This window comes from Castor canadensis, chromosome 5 (assembly GCF_047511655.1).
Source record: "Castor canadensis chromosome 5, mCasCan1.hap1v2, whole genome shotgun sequence".
Classification (NCBI taxonomy): Eukaryota; Metazoa; Chordata; class Mammalia; order Rodentia; family Castoridae; genus Castor; species Castor canadensis.
The window spans coordinates 40,676,874-40,693,829 of NC_133390.1; the positions used below are offsets into that span (position 1 = coordinate 40,676,874).

At 37.6% G+C, this 16,956-nt stretch overlaps 2 protein-coding genes across 5 annotated transcripts in view; one reads left to right on the forward strand and one right to left on the reverse strand.

Moving 5' to 3' along the window:
• Positions 1-8,714: 8,714 nt before the first annotated feature.
• On the reverse strand, positions 8,715-15,479 carry Cggbp1 (CGG triplet repeat binding protein 1). Of its 4 annotated transcripts, none has more exons than XM_074072940.1 (3): positions 15,337-15,479; positions 14,453-14,651; positions 8,715-12,603 (listed from the first exon to the last, which is right to left on the reverse strand). In XM_074072940.1, exon 3 carries the CDS (start codon positions 12,582-12,584, stop codon positions 12,081-12,083), a length of 504 nt encoding a protein of 167 aa, XP_073929041.1. In that variant the 5' UTR covers positions 12,585-12,603; positions 14,453-14,651; positions 15,337-15,479; the 3' UTR covers positions 8,715-12,080. The 4 variants fall into 4 exon arrangements, with proteins under 4 accessions (XP_073929041.1, XP_020033909.1, XP_073929040.1 ...); XM_020178320.2 differs by having other exon boundaries at positions 15,232-15,435; XM_074072939.1 differs by lacking the exon at positions 15,337-15,479 and adding an exon at positions 14,962-15,202.
• Positions 15,480-15,647: 168 nt separating this feature from the next.
• Positions 15,648-16,956, forward strand: part of Znf654 (zinc finger protein 654) — a 70,211-nt gene continuing 68,902 nt past the window's right edge. The window contains exon 1 of the mRNA XM_020178322.2: positions 15,648-15,924. Within this exon, the coding sequence (XP_020033911.2) occupies positions 15,739-15,924 (186 nt within the window). The 5' untranslated portion in view covers positions 15,648-15,738. The remainder of the gene's footprint in view (positions 15,925-16,956) is intronic.

Below are 16,956 nucleotides of genomic sequence, written 5' to 3' on the forward strand. Positions count from 1 at the left end.
TTACTTTTTCACAGAAATAAAAACTGAGATTTAGAATTTATATGAACTTTGTACAAAACATGTATTGAGGTCATTCTCATTCTCTCTCTAGAGGTGATCTGTTTTCAGTCTATATAAAGTGTATTCCTTTCCTAATAAATTTTGTTATCATTTTCACTATATATATATTTTTAAATCTATCTATATATATCATCTTCAAGAATGTACTATTGATAATTTATAGGCAAGGCATAGCTGGCATCCAAGGACTTGCTGATACCACTTTCAGTTTTATTGGGAACACATGCATTTTGTGTTGACATTTTCTCAAAAAGAATTTTATTAGGAAACTGAAAAGGAGAAACTATTAAAAGTGCCAAGTTAACCAATTCTAGAATACCAAGCCATAGACACTACTGAATTTCCTGAAGACACCTTAAAAAAAAGAGAGAAACCTTAATCAAAACTACCATCAGTCAAAACCTGACTTATGGCTCAGTCTAAATGGTATTCATTCTTCTAATTTTTTATAAAATAACTTTCTCTTCCTCAGTACTGTCTCTCCTTTTTTACTTATACCATAAATATGTACAATTTTTGACAAAAAATAGTAGGCTGGTAGAATGGCTCAAGTGATAGAGCATCCACCTAGCAAGCATGAGGCCCTGAGTTCAAACCCCAGTACTGCCCAAACAGACAAACAAAAAAAACTGTTTAAAACTAATAGAAAACAAAAATAATTGATGCTTTGTAAATATCAACAACATTGATAAACTTTTAGCAAGACCAACTATAATAGTTATTTTTATGAAGCTGTGGCCAAATACAGAAATAACTACAAAGAGAATAAATTTATTCTAGCTCATGGTTTCAGAGATTTCAATGCATATTCCTTGGCCCTGCTGATTATGGGCTGTTGAGAGGTAGAGTATCATAGTGGTGGGAGAGTGGAGTGGAGGAACTTCTTCACCTCAGAGTGGACAGAAAGCAGAGAAAGGTAGCGAAGAGACTAGGGACAAGATACCCCCAAGGGCCTACCCCTAGTAACCTACTTTCTCCAGTTAGGTCCCACATCCTCAAGGTTTCCCAAACCTCTCATATTGGGGCCACCACCTTGAAACTAACTGTTCAACCCATGAGCCTGTGGGATCATATCATATTCAAACTGTAACATCTACCAAGTACAAAAAAGAAGACACAATTTACTAAAAATAGGAATAAATAAAGACATTACTTAGATTCTACAAAAATTAACAAGATCATAAGAGAATATGATGAACAACTTTATGACAACAAACTAGAAAACTTAGGTGAAATTCACAAATTCCTAATAAGGAAATACTTGACATCATAAAAAATAAGATTAGAGATAGTGAACCTGGGACTAGGAATTGTTTACATACACACATACATGCACACTCAAATACACAACAGAACAATTCACACATTAATAGATAGCATCAAAAAGAAATTCATTTCTCATAAGTATAATTACAGAACTTTATGTAGAACTAACTGGTGCAAGACCAATTTAAAGTAGTGCAAATCCTTAGTTGTGGGATGCTGTAACATAGTTTTACTAATTTCTGAGTATACTCCCCCATAACTTGAAGTTGAAGCTCCCAAATCCTTTCTTAATCTTTTTATAAGTCTGGTTATGAACATACGAGAAGAATATCTAAGTAGAGCTTTTGCTTGCTTGTATTAAATATTGGTAAAATAGCAAAGGAGAAGTTTGTTCTTTTAAGCCATATGGTCAATTCCACACTGTAAAAATCTTAATTATAAAAATTGGGTAAATAGACTAAGGAATACAATTTGAACCAGTAGAACACAGTGATATATGTGTATGTGTGTGTGTTTTTCCATGATAGTGAAACCGAATCAAAGGAAGGAAGAGTACATGGCTCTCAAGAACTTCTACAGAGAAATCTTTGATAACATCAGTGTTTCCCCTTATGTCGGTAGAAACCCAAATTCAGCCTCTTGAGCTTCTTTTGTTCTGTGGTTCTTCCTTTCACTAGAGCCCAGGTTCAGACAGCAGTGAGGAAAGAGAATGGAAAATTGAATGAAAGAGCTTAGGCACATTACTTTGGTCAGAACTCACTTGGAAAAGTCTAGCTTTGTGCAGACTTGGCAAGCAGTTAGCCATTCTGTGACCTATCACCTTTTGGATTTTGTCATACCTGTGTAGCTCCATGTTATAGAAAGACTGTTTATGACCCCCCAAATTTATATGATGAAATCCTAAACCCCCCGATGGCATAAGGAGGTATTGCCTTTGGGATGTAATTAGGTCATGACAGCAAAGCCTTCATGAATGGAATTAGTATCTTTATAAAAAGAGGCAGAAGAACTTTTTCCTCTCTTTCTCTCCTTCACCATATGAAGATTTGATGAGAAGATGGCCATTTGCAAACCAGAAAGCAGACTTTCACCCAAACCAAATCTGCCAGCACTTGATCTTGGATCTCCCTTCCGCCAGAACTGAGGGGGAAAAATGTTAAAGCCATCTAGTTTATGGTATTTTGCTAGGGCAGCCTTAGCTGACTACAACACTATGTATGGTGCCTTCAAATACTTTGCTATAACCCAACTATCATATGTACTATTGTTCTCTTGATGGTTTTACATTTGCCTGCTTTTTTATATTTGGGAAAATACATTGTGAAAGAAACCTATGAAAACTATAATTAGAAAAACAAAGTGAAATATCCATTAATTTATTAGCCATAATAATTATTCATTAATTTTATGAAGCATAAAAATAAATGAACTAAAACCAAAGCAATGTTGTAAAATCTAAGACAATCTGAGTGTCTGCAGGGGTCTCCGTGGTGCTTTCTTTGTTAAAAAGAGAAATTAGCAAGGAATAGAAGGAAGACATGGTGTACTTTTTATAAACATAAAAATACTCTTTAATTTTATAATTGTGAATTTTATTTGTTCTTGATTTGTAACATTGTAAATAATGTTTCACTTTCTTAGCACTATACCAATGTATTATTTTCACACACCTAGTGCAATTTTAAGTATTGTTCATGTTCTCTTTTCTCTCTCCCTCCTATGTTTTTCTCTGATTGCTATCTTGTCATTGCAGCCTGCTGTTACCATCTATGATGTATTCTTTAATAGTCAATTTATTTTTTGCTTCCTTGAATCATGTGATTAGTCATTTCAGTCAATCTTTTTAATGCCTTTGGTTTTGTCAAATGTCTGGCAAAATCTTTGACCAATTCACTAAGTTGATGAGTGAAGGTGTTATTATGAATTGAATTATGTCCACCCAAAAGATACATGTAAGTCCCAATAGCAATGAGTATGACTTTATTTGGAAATACAGACAGTCCTTAACTCATGATGGTTCAACTACATGATATTTCAATTTATGATTTTTTTTAACTCTATCATGGTGTAGAAGAATACACATTCAGTAGAAATCATAGTCAAATTTTGAAGTTTGATCTCTTCCTGGGCTAGCACTATGTAGTCTGATGTTTTCTTGTGATACTTGGTAGAAGCAGGTAGCAGCAGTTCCTGGTCAGTCATATAATCAAGAGGATAAACAACTGACATTCTACAGCATACTGTGTTACTAAACGATGAGGTTCAGAAGGTCAAGTGTATTAGATGGCATTTTTAATATGCCACATTTTCCACTCACAATGGGTTTATTGGGACATAATTCTATCTCTAATATGAACCATATATATGTATATATAACACCACATATATTAAGAAGGAAGATTGAGGCCAATGCCTTCAAGATTATCGAAGGAAGCGATTCGCAGCTTCCTTAGCAAAATGTCAACTAATTGTGTGGGAGTATCGAAGTTACTTTTAGTTATGCAAAGTGTCAAGGAATACACTTTCCACACATTCTTTCTTAGGAAGCTTTTTGAGATATGCTCAAACTAAGCAATGCATCTAGAAAAGCAGCAAAACAAAGAAACTTTCAGGTTAACCGGGACCTAGCAAAACACAAGTTCAGATTTGAGGTGGAGAACAGAAAGCCAGGAAGGCCATCTTCAGGGAAATAAGTGGGATTGATAATTTACTTGACATAGATAAGCATTTGGAAAGATTATAGATAGGTATTTGCCATGTCTCGTAGAAAAATGAAACAAAATATGAAAATATAAAATTATTAACTTCAAGAAAAATTATATGAAGCCAGGCACTTGTGGTTCATACCTGCAAACCTAAGTACTCAGGAGGCAGAGATCAGAAGGATTGTAGTTTGAAACCAGCCTGGGCAAATAGATCGTGAGATCCTATCTCAAAAAAACCATCACAAAAAAAAGGCTGGTGGAGTGGCTCAAGGTGTAGGCTCTGAGTTCAAGCCCCAGTACCACTAAATAAATAAATAAAAGAAATAATCACAGTACACTATTTGAATGAATGGTGAACAATCATTTACATGGTTAAAATTGAAACATTGTCTATTGATTTTAACTAAATGAAATTCCTATGGTGAAGCAAAGTGGGGGATGATAAGGGTAAAGACAAAACCATCGTTGTAAGCATCATGTCTAAAACTGGTAAATAAAAAATGGTAGTAGAAGCCTATTATTTAGAAATATGAAAGTAATTATCAGGAGAAACAGCTAAAAGAGTTTAATTCTTTTAAACTCTTTTCTGATGAAGTATTGAAGAATAAGGAGGGGTGTGAGAGCAAGGCAGAGAGTAATGATTATCATCATTTAACATCATCTTATCTCTTAAACCATGAGAACATATTGTTTTGACAAAAATAACATTCAAAAAGAATACAGAAGCAAAATAAATGAAACCAAAATACACTGGATATAATTTTAAAACATATCTACATGTTATTTCCTTCTTAAATTTAATATAATGATTGGAATACTACACCTTATAGAAAAAATAATTGAGTCAATCAGATATTTATACCATTAGTTTCAGAGGTGCTGGTTAACAGATTTAAAAAACAAAACAAAACAAAACCAATGTGCCAGGCACTGGTGGCTCGTACCTGTAATCCTAGCTATTCAGGAGGCAAACATCAGGAGAACTGTGGCTGTGGTTTGAAGCCCTTCTGGGCAAATAGTTTGTGAGACCCTATCTTGAAAAAACCCATCACAAAAAAGTGCTGGTGGAGTGGCTCAAAGCATAGGCCCTGAGTTTAAACCTCAGTACCACAAATAAATAAAAAGAATCTGCAAATGGTCATTGATTTTTTGGAAGTTTAATTTTTTGAGTTCCCTGATCAAACCCTTGTTAGATGTATAGCTGGCAATGATTTTCACCCATTCTGTGGGTTGCCTCTTCAGTCTGGTGACCATTTCCTGTGCTATGCAGAAGGTTTTCAGTTTCATGTAGTACAGTTTTTCCATCCTTTCTCCTTAATTGCTGAGCTATTGAAATTCTATTCAGGCAGTTATTGCCTATTGCCTATGTTCCTGTATTTTCTCTATTCTTTCCTGTAGCAGTTTCAAGGTTTCAGGCTGTAGTTTAGTCTTTGGTCCACTTTGAATTGATACTAGCACAGGGTGAAACTCAGGGATCTAGTTTCAGTTTTCTACAAGCAGATATTTAGTTTTCCCAGTACCACTTGTTGAAGAGGCTGTCATATTCTCCTACATATATTTTGGACTTCCTTGTCAAAAATCAGAAGACTGTAGCTGTGTGGATTTATGTCTGGGTATTCTGTTCCATCTGTTTTTGTGCCAGTACCATGCTATTTTTATTGCTGTGGCTCTGTAGTATAGTTTGAAGTTGGGTATTGTGATAACCTGCAGGCAGCCTTTCTCTTTTTGCTTAGAATTGCCTTGGCTATTTGAAGTCTGTTGAGCTTCGATATGAAACTTAGGGTTCATTTTTAAACCTCTGTGAGGAATGTCATTGGAATTTTGATGGAGATTGCAGTTGAACATATAGATCACTTTTGGTAGTATACCTATTTTCACAATATTGATTCTGCTGATCCATGAGCCTGGGAGATCTTTCCATTTTCTAATGTCTTCTTCAATTTTTGTTTTTAGTGACTTGTAGTTTTTACTGTAGAAGTATTTCACTTCCTTTGTTAGATTTACTCCTATGTATTTTATCTTTTTGAGGCTATTGTAAGTGGGATTTTTTTTTTCCTAGGTTTTTTCTCAGTTTGTTCATTGTTGGTATATGGGAAAGCTACTGATTTTTGTTTACTGATTTTGTACCCTGCTACTTTGCTAAAAGTGTCTATAATGTCTAAGAGCTTTGGGGGTGGTGGAGTTTTTTGGGGGGCTTTTAGGTATAAGATCATATCGCCTGCAAGTATTTGAATTCCTTTTATTTCTTCATCCTGTCTTATTGCTCTAAGAATTCCAAAACTATGTAAGAGTTGGGAAAGTTAACATCCTTGTCTTGTTCCTGACTTTAGAGAAAATGTTTTCAGTTTTCCCCCATTAATTATGAAAGAATTAATGACCTAATGAAGAAATGGGCAAATGAACTGAAGTTTTTCAAAGAAAGAAGTACAAATGGCAAAAAACAAAAAAAACCCAAAACAAAATAAACCCCCAAAACAAACCAAAAAACCCAAGTCCATGAGGAAATGCTCTCCATCGCTGGCCACAAAGGAAATGCATATCAAAACCACATTGAGATTCCACCCCTCTTGTGTTAGAACAGTTATCATCCAGAACACAAACAAATGTTGCAGACGATGCAGGAAAAAGGGACCTTTATACACTTTTGGTGGGAATGTAATTAGTTCAACTATTAAGGGAAGCAAGTATGGAAGTTCCTCAAAAAAGTAAAAATAGAACTACTGTCTGATCCAGCAATACCACTTCTGGGCATATATCCAAAGGGATGTAAATCAGGATACAATAAAGATACTTGCACAGTGATGTTTATTGCACCATTATTCACAATAAGCAAGCTATGGGAACAGGCCAGATGCCCTACAACTGGTGACTAGATTCAGAAAATGTGGTATAATTATACAATAGAATGTTATTCAGCCATAAAGAATGGAATTGTGCTGTTCACAAAATTGGGTGGAACTGGAGATCATATTAAGTGAAATAAGCCAGGTTTAGAAAGGCAAAGGTTGTGTGTTTTCTCTCATATGTGGTAGATCCAAATCCAAATCCAAGTATTATCCTATACACACACATACAAATACATAGAGAATGATGTTTCCAATAGTGGGGCTGTTTGAGGAGTGTAGAGGAGGAGGGAAAGGAGAAAATTATATAGAGTGTGTAATATTGTAATACATCGCATCTGTAGGATCAAGATACAGTGAAATGCACTAAAAGCTATTGAATATAAGGTAGGGGGAAAGGGAAGGAAGAGGCTTGACTGATTGTAGTCAATATACTTACAGGTGAAATACTATGGCAAAACCCCACCGGACCAAGAAGACAGGAATGTAAAACAGGTGATATCAAAGGTGGGTTCTAGTGGATGGGGGAGGGTAAATAAAGAGGCTAAAGGAGAGTGAATGTGGTTGATTACTTTATATACATGTATAAATACAGAACACTGGAACCTGTCAAAATCATTTTAAGAAAGGGGAGTGAAAGAGGGGGAATAATGATGGTGATGAACCTAACCGTCCTACATGGCATGTATATGTGGAAATGTCACAACAAACTCCATAAAACTCTTCTACATACTTATAAACTGTTCCAATCCTGATCTGATACTAGTTTTCTGAAGTAGGAAATTAAATTGGCATAAATTATTGTAAATTATAGATAATGCATCCCATTCATCTTGTTTTCCTTAACTGATAGCTTTTGAGATATTTCGAAAGGTTTTTGCAATGATCAAATTTATGTTGGTCAGACATTATTGAAGCTGTGTCCTAGTTTTACAACTACTGAAAACAACTAGATGCTATAGATTACTTACAGAGTAAAAGCATAAAGATGTCACAGATTTGAAGTGGACTATTACCTACTTAATAATGAATCACTTGGGGAAAACAAAGATGACTTAATTTTATACATGTCCAACAAAATATTATTAAAGTATTCAAAAATATTTAAAAATATTTTCAGCAATTAAAGTTCTTTAATGAAAGTTAAAGAATTAAAAATCTAAATGCTTTAATATTTTCATAAGGGTGATGAATTATGCACTATTACCACTTTTTATTAACTGTTAACTGGTTTCAGTAAGTTTCTTCTCATGTGTGGTAACATAGGCTTATTGTAAAAGTCACTCATACAGCAGTGTATAAAAAACACCATCACCCCACTTAATGTTAGCATTTTGCTAATAAAAGTGCATGCTGGCAAGGATATATCCCCTAAAAACAATTTTTAGTTTCTATGTATTTTTGTCCCAAGTGGTGAGAAATAGTTTTCAAACACAAAACGAGATGCAAACTAGCTCTCTTTTCATAATTAGTATTTCTAAAAGTATGTAAAGTGTTTCCAATTAAAAGCACTAAGCTTAAATGTTACCTATATTATTGTTGGGGAAAAGAGCTACCTGTAACTATGATGTTAATCTGGTTTGACAGAATATATGTTTTTACACTGGTCATAAGGACTAAAGGAAGATACAACTGGTAGAAAACTAAAACTCAATTTGTAAAGTTCTTTTGATATTTTAAAATTACCAAATATGTCACTGGCTTACAAAGTAGGATGTGCTTTCAAAAACTTCTGAAACAACTTTCTGAAATTTATTTCTAAAAGTCACAAACTCTTAAAAGCCACACATACTAAACATACATGCATGAACAACAAAAAATCAGCACAGGAATACAAAAATGAACATAATAAAATTTTAATTATTAATACAGTATTCTGGATACAGGTAGAATAACCACTAGATAAGAACTGCATTTACCTCAGAAATCTATGATAGTATGGGTTCAGATAAACCAAGGTTTAAGATAGCCACTTCACTATTCACATTTTAATCAGTGCTGACCAGAAAGTAAGCAATTTTTTAGGTGAAGATTTTCAATGAAATTATAGTACTAATTTTCCATGTAAATGAATCAAATTAACATGCTCTAAGATGTTCTTTCCTCAATGGCAGTTGGAGCAAGTCAGCCCTTACAAAGTCAAATCTTTACAAAGAGTAAGCATCAAATTACAAATTGTGGCTTTTGTTTTGGGCCACCTTAAATTTTATTTTGCTTATATGTATTTCCATTAACGTTCATGTACAAATTCTTTCAGGCAGGTTTTAACATGGTACTTTCAGCTTGGAAATCTTGCCAACTGTACTTATAATAGTTTTTATGCAAATAATACTACAGAACAATATCAAGCTGACACTTAATGGTTATGAGAAGATGCAAAACATTTTCTTCAAAGTTTTCTGGTCCCTGAAAATTCTATAGGGCCAAAGGCATTAAATGGAAGTAGCATTTGTTTAAAAAAAGAAAAAAAATTAATCAAAGACGATAATGGATAAAGTAACTATATAGGCTCTCATACACAATCTTTCTAACTTTTCACCCTGTAAAAAAATGATTACAATGTCCTTCAGGCTTGCTATATGCTCAATATAATCAAAAAGAAACCAACAAGAAATTCAACATTTCAACAATCTAGAACTACTTACTGTAAGCACACAGTGAAATTCTGGAAGACATACTACCATACTTGGAGAAAACACTATTAACAGGTAAGCATGTGTTGAAGGCAGTTTATAAATGAAACATTACAAATCTTATGTTTATGCATACAACTTATAAAATAGAAAAAACCCCTATTTTTCAATAGTATAGCATCACACTAACACTATATAGTTAAGACTGAGAGCTTCTGCACACTTGTTCACTCTACCTCCAAAGCAGCACATGCCTCTTGGACACTCTAATTTGTTATCTAACATATGCTAACCATGGATCCACAAATTTGTACCAGTTTAAGCAGGCTAAAACAATCATTCTGTCTTTAGTTTATGAGACAAAGTTAACCGGTTTCAGGGAACAAAAATTTTATAATCAGCAAAGAAACATTAATATCAACTGCCACAAGATGGAAAGCTCATTCTGAGGACATGATACAACCCTAACAGAATGACTTATGCCCCTAGATATGGTCAAGGTGGGAACAGTTAGGAGCCTGGAAAAATACATTTATATAGAACTTAAATGTCCATCAGATCAGTAATACCTACCAGAAACTCAACTGTGAATTACTGAAGTTTTTCTGGTGTATTATCAACCAGTTTACTGTGCCACTAAAAGCTGTTTCTCCACTATATATTTATTGATAGTGCAAATTAAAAGGAAACAATAGGGATCAGTCTGAATTTTGCAGAATTCTAAAAAATCAGAATGATTGCATATCTTTTTAAAATTCTGAAAATTGTTCTATACAACTCAATTACTTTTCTAGCTTCTTAGATTTCCCACTACCTTGGATAATTCAAATTGAACATAGTTGCCTGCAAATTTTTTCCAAGAGGAAAAGCAAAATGGGTTTTGGTTGTTTTGCTGCTGGTCTCCTCATGTGTATGCTTACCAATGACTGCGATACTGTAGGCATTTATTGTGTAACTTTAACATAACCAAACATGAGAAAAATTCAAACTTCAAATTCTGACAAGTGATTTTCTTTTTGGTAGCAGGCTTTTTAAAATTAAAAACCAAAATCTAAACTCAAATGGTCACACTGACAACCTAAATTAGGAACTTGTCTATAAGACATTTGAGAGAATATTTTCTCTTAAAAATATGAATTGTATTATTTTTCTTATTCACTTTGGCTTTTTTTTTTTTTTAATGAAGGTTTGTGGCAAAATGACCTCAAAGATAACTCCCTCTGTGTCACATAGGGCATCACATCAGTTTCATAATAGAAATGTATCTTACAAATATTTCCAACTTGAGTGTTTTCAAATAATGTAAGATTTCTCATTAAAGCTGTAGTCTGAGTTTTTAGCTGTTAAATTTTTAAAGAATATAGTTTTGACCTCCGATGGGAGAGAACTTAGCTGGGCCAAACTATTACGATACTCTTCCTGGATAGTGATGTTCAGATACATGTAATTTACTGAACACGTATGACCTTTAACAGAACTGATTATTTCTTCACCCAAACAGCCAAGCAAGATACTGCTATATCTCCACAACAAAAATACAGCCAGATTTTCTGACAACTGTTACCATCCAAGTCCAAAAACCTTGTACCACAAGAGGCAAAGCATTGAAAAGTGAAAGTAAGTTGACTTGTTTCTAGTCTAGTCTATTTACCTAAATAAAACTCTTATAAAATCTTATGGAAAAGTTAATGTATAGAAAGCAATTTCCTTATTATATGATCTGTCAGCTGAAAAGTAACTAATTCTCTGTAAAAAGAAACTCAACCATAAAATGTCTACTTGCTTAAATTGTCAGTCCTGAAGGTTTCTTTTAAATACCAAGGTATAAAAAAGTTTGCAAATTTAAGATAATGCTTAAAATGAAAGCTATAGTTCAAAAATTTGTTCATAGTAGAGACTAAAATCTTGTCACTGCAAAATTCCCTATGGATTTTGACAAAGTAAGATTTTAGTCTTTTGGTCACTTGAAGCTGCTACTAAATACAATTGTCTTTAAAAAGGTGGAGACAGTGAGGAACTCAAGGGTTCATTATTTCATATACAAATAAAACAGTTTGAAATGAACTGTCATTTCTGTTAGATCTCAAGATATAGGAACAGTTTCCACCTTCTTTTCCATTTTGAAGAGGCTCCTCTACTCAGAAACAATTCCTTGAAGTTACTATGAATGGTGTTGTCTGGCAGCAGCTTCAATCTCATAGGCTACTTTTCAATACAGATAATTAAGTAATCTCACAAGAAATAATCATACATGGCAACAGGATTTAAAAAAGCAAGGTAGTTTTTCCATGCACAAACATCTTAGGAGAAAAACCATCAATAAAGATAACCATGAGGTTTCAGGCACCCTATACTCTATATACCTAAATTTTGCTTTATACCATTGGTGACTAAAATCATTAAGTTTTGCAGTGAGATTTTTTTTTTTTTGCCTGCAACTATATACACATTGCAAAACTATTCTGTATCACATGATTTTAAATGAAATAAATATAAAAATGAACCACACAATCAACACATAACTTTAATACTCCACATTATTTGTCTTGATTACAATGGTGATAACCTCCTTGTCAACAATCTTGTGAGTTGAGGAGCTGATTCTCATTCTCATATCCATCAGGCAGGTATGCTCTCCTCAGCTGGTCTGACTTAGGTATGGAGCCTCCATTCTTCACATGGCGAGACAGGAAAGCACGAACTGCTGGGTGATCAGCCTTCTCAAGAGGGATGTTGGCTTCCAGGCACATTTTCACAAAATCCTGGATAACACTGACTTTCTCTGTTTGCGCAGTACTGTTGCACTGAAGAGATGCAGTTAGGGGCCTCTGCTTCTTTCTCACATTCTGCTCTTCAAATTCTGCCTTCCTCTTCGTATGTGTCTTTGACTTGAGGTGGTCACTAATGGCAGACTTGCGAACATGATTCAGAACCACATTGCAAGAAGTGCAGAAGAGTTTTCCTCCATCTTCATGCAGCTCACCTCCAAACTCAGTGACTCGATCCAGGGGTGTCACATACAAAGCAGTCTTAGATCTGTTTCGAGCAGGTGGTGCTGTTACTACAAATCGTTCCATTCTGACTTTGAATAAGGTTCTTTCAAGACAAGAGAAACAAAGATAAGTATTATGACAATAGTTCATTCTGAAGTAGTTAATAGAAGACACTGTATAAGCATCTTAAGACTAAACACCTCACATAAGCTAATTCATTTAATCCCAAATACCTCTCTCTCTTACACACACACACAAATAAAACCTTAATTGGTAGGGGTGTGTTTATGAAATCTTATCTGAAATATTTAAGGGAAAGCAAAACTTTTTAGGGCAAGTGAAAGATCTTTAATTCAGAGGCAATGGATTTCAGGAACTCAAGTGCATAGTTTAACATGTGGGCCACTGAACTAGCCTAACTCTATATGAACATGGATGTAACTTCTAAAATTATTCTGAGAAGAAAAACAAGTAAAAACTAAAAAATAACATACACAAAACTAACAGCAACAAGGACATTAAATTTTATGGCCAATAGATCTCAAAATAAGTTATTTTTTCAAGCATGTATACCTTTTCTGTTTTCTGAAAGGTGATAATCAAGATATGCAAAGTGTTCTTTCTTCAATACTGGTTTTCTTTTTCCATAAAACTTATTTGCTAATAATTTTCTCACTATTAAGTTAGACAAAAAATCAAGAACTAATATGGTGCTATGCGACAATGATTAAAACCTGTTGATGGAAAAAAATAAATGAAGTGCTGGGGGATATAGCCCAGTGGTATAGTGTGCTTGCCCACCATGAGCTAAGCCCTGGGTTAATCCCCAGGACTGCCAAGAAAAAAAAAAAAAAAAGGAAAGATGCATCTAAAGAGCTTAATACTTTCTCAATTTACCATAATAACAAACTTATGATCATTGGACTGTCAATTTCATATCATTATGGATACTGAAAACCTGAGACAATGAATAAATAAGTCTGAATTTTTTCCCTAGTGCTTTGCCTTTGAGCTAAGCTCTTAAAGTAACCAAGATTTAAGATATCAACATGAATCTAACAGAATTCAAATGGAATTCTATTTTCTACAAATATGTTAAAGATGCTTGTTCTGAAGAATTATGCTTTACAAGTGTAATCACAAACAATGGAGCATTCCATTGCATTAACCCATAGAAAAGAATTAACTGCTGGGTAACATGAAATTTCTCTCAAAAGAACTTTAAATTGTCAACATGTTACACATCTGCGTACTCAAACCAAAAAGACTTAACAATTTATGAGAATTCTGGAAAGTATGAAATTTTAATAGGTTAGAATTCTGTTTATTCCATTACAATTTCTTTTGGTGAATGGCTCCCATTTACCAGATATTGTGTTAGTCTATAAATTTGCAATGGCAGAGAAAACATCTATGATTCCTCCCTAGTAGTGAATTATCATTACAGATGGTTGCACTTAAAGTTAATGGTATACACCTTATACTCCTGTAATAAGCCAGTCCTGATTATGACTAATGGCTCTAAGGTGGTTATGACAAACATTAGCTATCTGCATCCAGTAACGCTTAAGTTTTACTTTCTATGAGAAAAGTCTTTTATGCTTAAATATTTGAATTTCAAACTTTGAGACAATAAATATGTAATTTTTTGTAGGATAAAAGCTCAATCACTTCTGCTAATGGGAAAGGCCTATACTTTCCAACGTCTTGTAACGTGCATAAAGTCTGTTCATGTTAACTGCAGAGGGAATATCTACCCATGAGAGGAGTAGATACCAGTTTACATATCCAGAGAACGAAAGTGTTTTCAATAAAAGACAAAGATATTTTAAACAAATGAGGAAGTTAAAAAGTTGAGAGCAGGAACTTCCTAGCTAACAAAACAGAAGCAGCAAATAATTTACTAGAACAAAACAAAGCTTAAACAGAAGTTTTCAAGTTTAAATGTTTACCGGATTAGTTTCCAGTTTTTTTCTTGATACTTAGTGAAGGGTCTCCAGTGCAAAACCAGAGACTCATCAAATCCTGGCACTTGCTGTTAGTTCAAACCCTCAGACGCGTTCAAATCAGTTTTTCAACAAGTGGTGGTGGGAAAATAATTTCTGGGTTTGCACCCCGTTTTCCCTGAGGTGCCGGGAAGTCATGCCTTTACTGTAAAACACGAAAAAACAAATGGGAAAAATGGAGGAGGGGAAGGAGAGGGGAGTTGAGAAAAATTGTAAGAACATCAACAGCTACCACGCAGGTGTCTGTAAACTCGCTCTCGAGGTAACTGCACACCACAACCCGGCCCAACGTTTACCGCGTCCCACTTCCCGCCCCAGCACTTCTGGCTGCCCGCGCCGCCGAGCCCCCGCGCTCCGCAGGCCCGGGCTGGGGGCGGGGAGGGCGGGGCGCGGGACTTTCTGGCATCTCGACTCCCTCCTCCCGCGCCAAGCCCAGCAAGGCAGCGCCCCACCACCTCGACCCCGCTAGCCGGGGAGGGCCGCGTCCCAGGTGCCGGCAGTGGGCCCGGGAACTCGACAGCCAAGTTGGCGACAATCTCAGGGGATGAGGCGGCAGGCGCCTGGCGGGGGCGGCCTCTGTCAGGCGTCCCGTCTCCTCCCTCTTCCTCCCGCCGACAACGGCGCCCCGCCCCGCCTCCGGCTCCCACTTGGGGACTGTAGGCCCAGGGCCCACAGCCCCACTGCAACCGCCAGGCCCACCCTCCATCTCCCTAGCTCCTTGGTACCATAGGATCGGGGCCGCTGTTAGAGGAAGTGGTCGAGGCCCGGTTGGAAAGGAAAGAGAAAGGAAGAAAAGGAGGAGCAATGGTGTAAGGGAGGAGGAAGAGGACCGTCGCCGCCGCAGCCGCCGCCGCCGTCGTCGTCGGATCAAGCCCCGCGGCGGCCGCCGTGTCCCCCGCCGCGCCCCGTCCTCTTGCACCGCCTATGGCAGAGCCCGTAGGCAGTCCTCAGCAACCGCCGAGCAGCATTGACCAACAGAAGGCCGGCCTCGCAAACAGACGGCTGCATTGGCCAATAGTGCTGGAAAGGCGGGTATGAGTATGATTGGCAGTTAGGTTCTTCAATAAAAACTGGGGGCGTGGGTGGGCGGAGCCGGAAGTAGAGCCCAGCCGAGTGGCCCGTCCGGCTGGGGCGGAGGGAAGGGGGAGGGAACTAGAGGAGGAGGAGGTTAGCCGAGGCAGCTACAGCGGCGGCGGCGCAGGGGCTGGTACGCGCTGGGCGGCGAGAGCCTCATGGCGGAGGAAGAGAGCGACCAAGAGGCCGAGCGCCTCGGAGAAGAGCTCGTGGCCATTGTGGAGTCCCCGCCGGGCCCTGCAGGGCTTAGAGCTTCGTGCGATGGCAGAGGCGACGCTGGCCGTGGCAGCTGCGGTGGCGGAGTCGGGATCAGCAGTCGGGACTACTGCCGACGCTTCTGTCAGGTGAGGCGCCCGTCGGCCGCCCGGACTTGTCACCCGGGTCCTGGGCCTCTCTGCGTCTCTTGGCCTTCTGGTCCACGAATCTGGGCTGTGTCCGGGCTCCGATCCTGCAGCCCAACAAGGAGGGTGAGGGGGAAGCCCTCGTTGCCCCCCTGCCTGCACCTTCCCGGCTTGGGGAGGGGGCGGGGAGCCGGACGGGGGTGATTACGGACTTAGGGTTGCAGAGAAAGTGAGTTTGTTGGGGTAGAGAGGCTAGAGAGCCAGGGAGTCAGCTGGCCAGAACGCTGTCCTGACATGCCTCCCCTAGCCCAAACAGACCCCTTCCTGCCCGAGGGTCCCGCCTTTCCCGTTTCCTACCCTGCTCCTTCTCACTTCATTTGGAAGCTCTGGTAACATTTTCTGCGTTCCCTCCCCGCCTCTTCCCTCCTCCTCGCCCGGTATTTTGATTTTTTTCGGGGATTGGAGGCGTGCCCTGTCTCTACCGCCTCCTCTCCTGTCATCGCCACCTCTTCTGTGCTAGGGTCTCCTGTCAAGCTCTCCCAAGATGCTATTGGGCCCTTTTCCCATTGGCTTTGGCGCTGACCCATGGTTAGTTACTTTTTCTTGGCGCGGGGGGGTGGGGTGGGGTTAAGGGATTGCGATTGTCATCTTTTCTTTACCCCCTTCCCTTGATACATGCATTGTTTCCTAATTAACTGCTAAGAGAGAAGTCGTTTTCCTTAACTGTTGCTCCTGTTACAGCACTCCACCCATTCTTTAAATTACAATGTATTTTGTTTAGCATTTAAGATTCAGTGGTGGAGCAGTGGCGGTAGTAAATTACTTCCTTTACTGCCATTAGGATTGGATGTAGTTCCGTACCAGCCTTTTTTAGGGATAAAGTTTGAGTGTTCTTATCTACATACATTTGTAACTTAAGTGTTTTGTTTTCATTCACAACACTGTTGCTTTTTGCAAACTGCTTTGGAAAAAAATTCTTTTTTCATCCTACCCTTTTTAAAACTTGTGTATCTCAGATGTATAGGGTTCAAATTC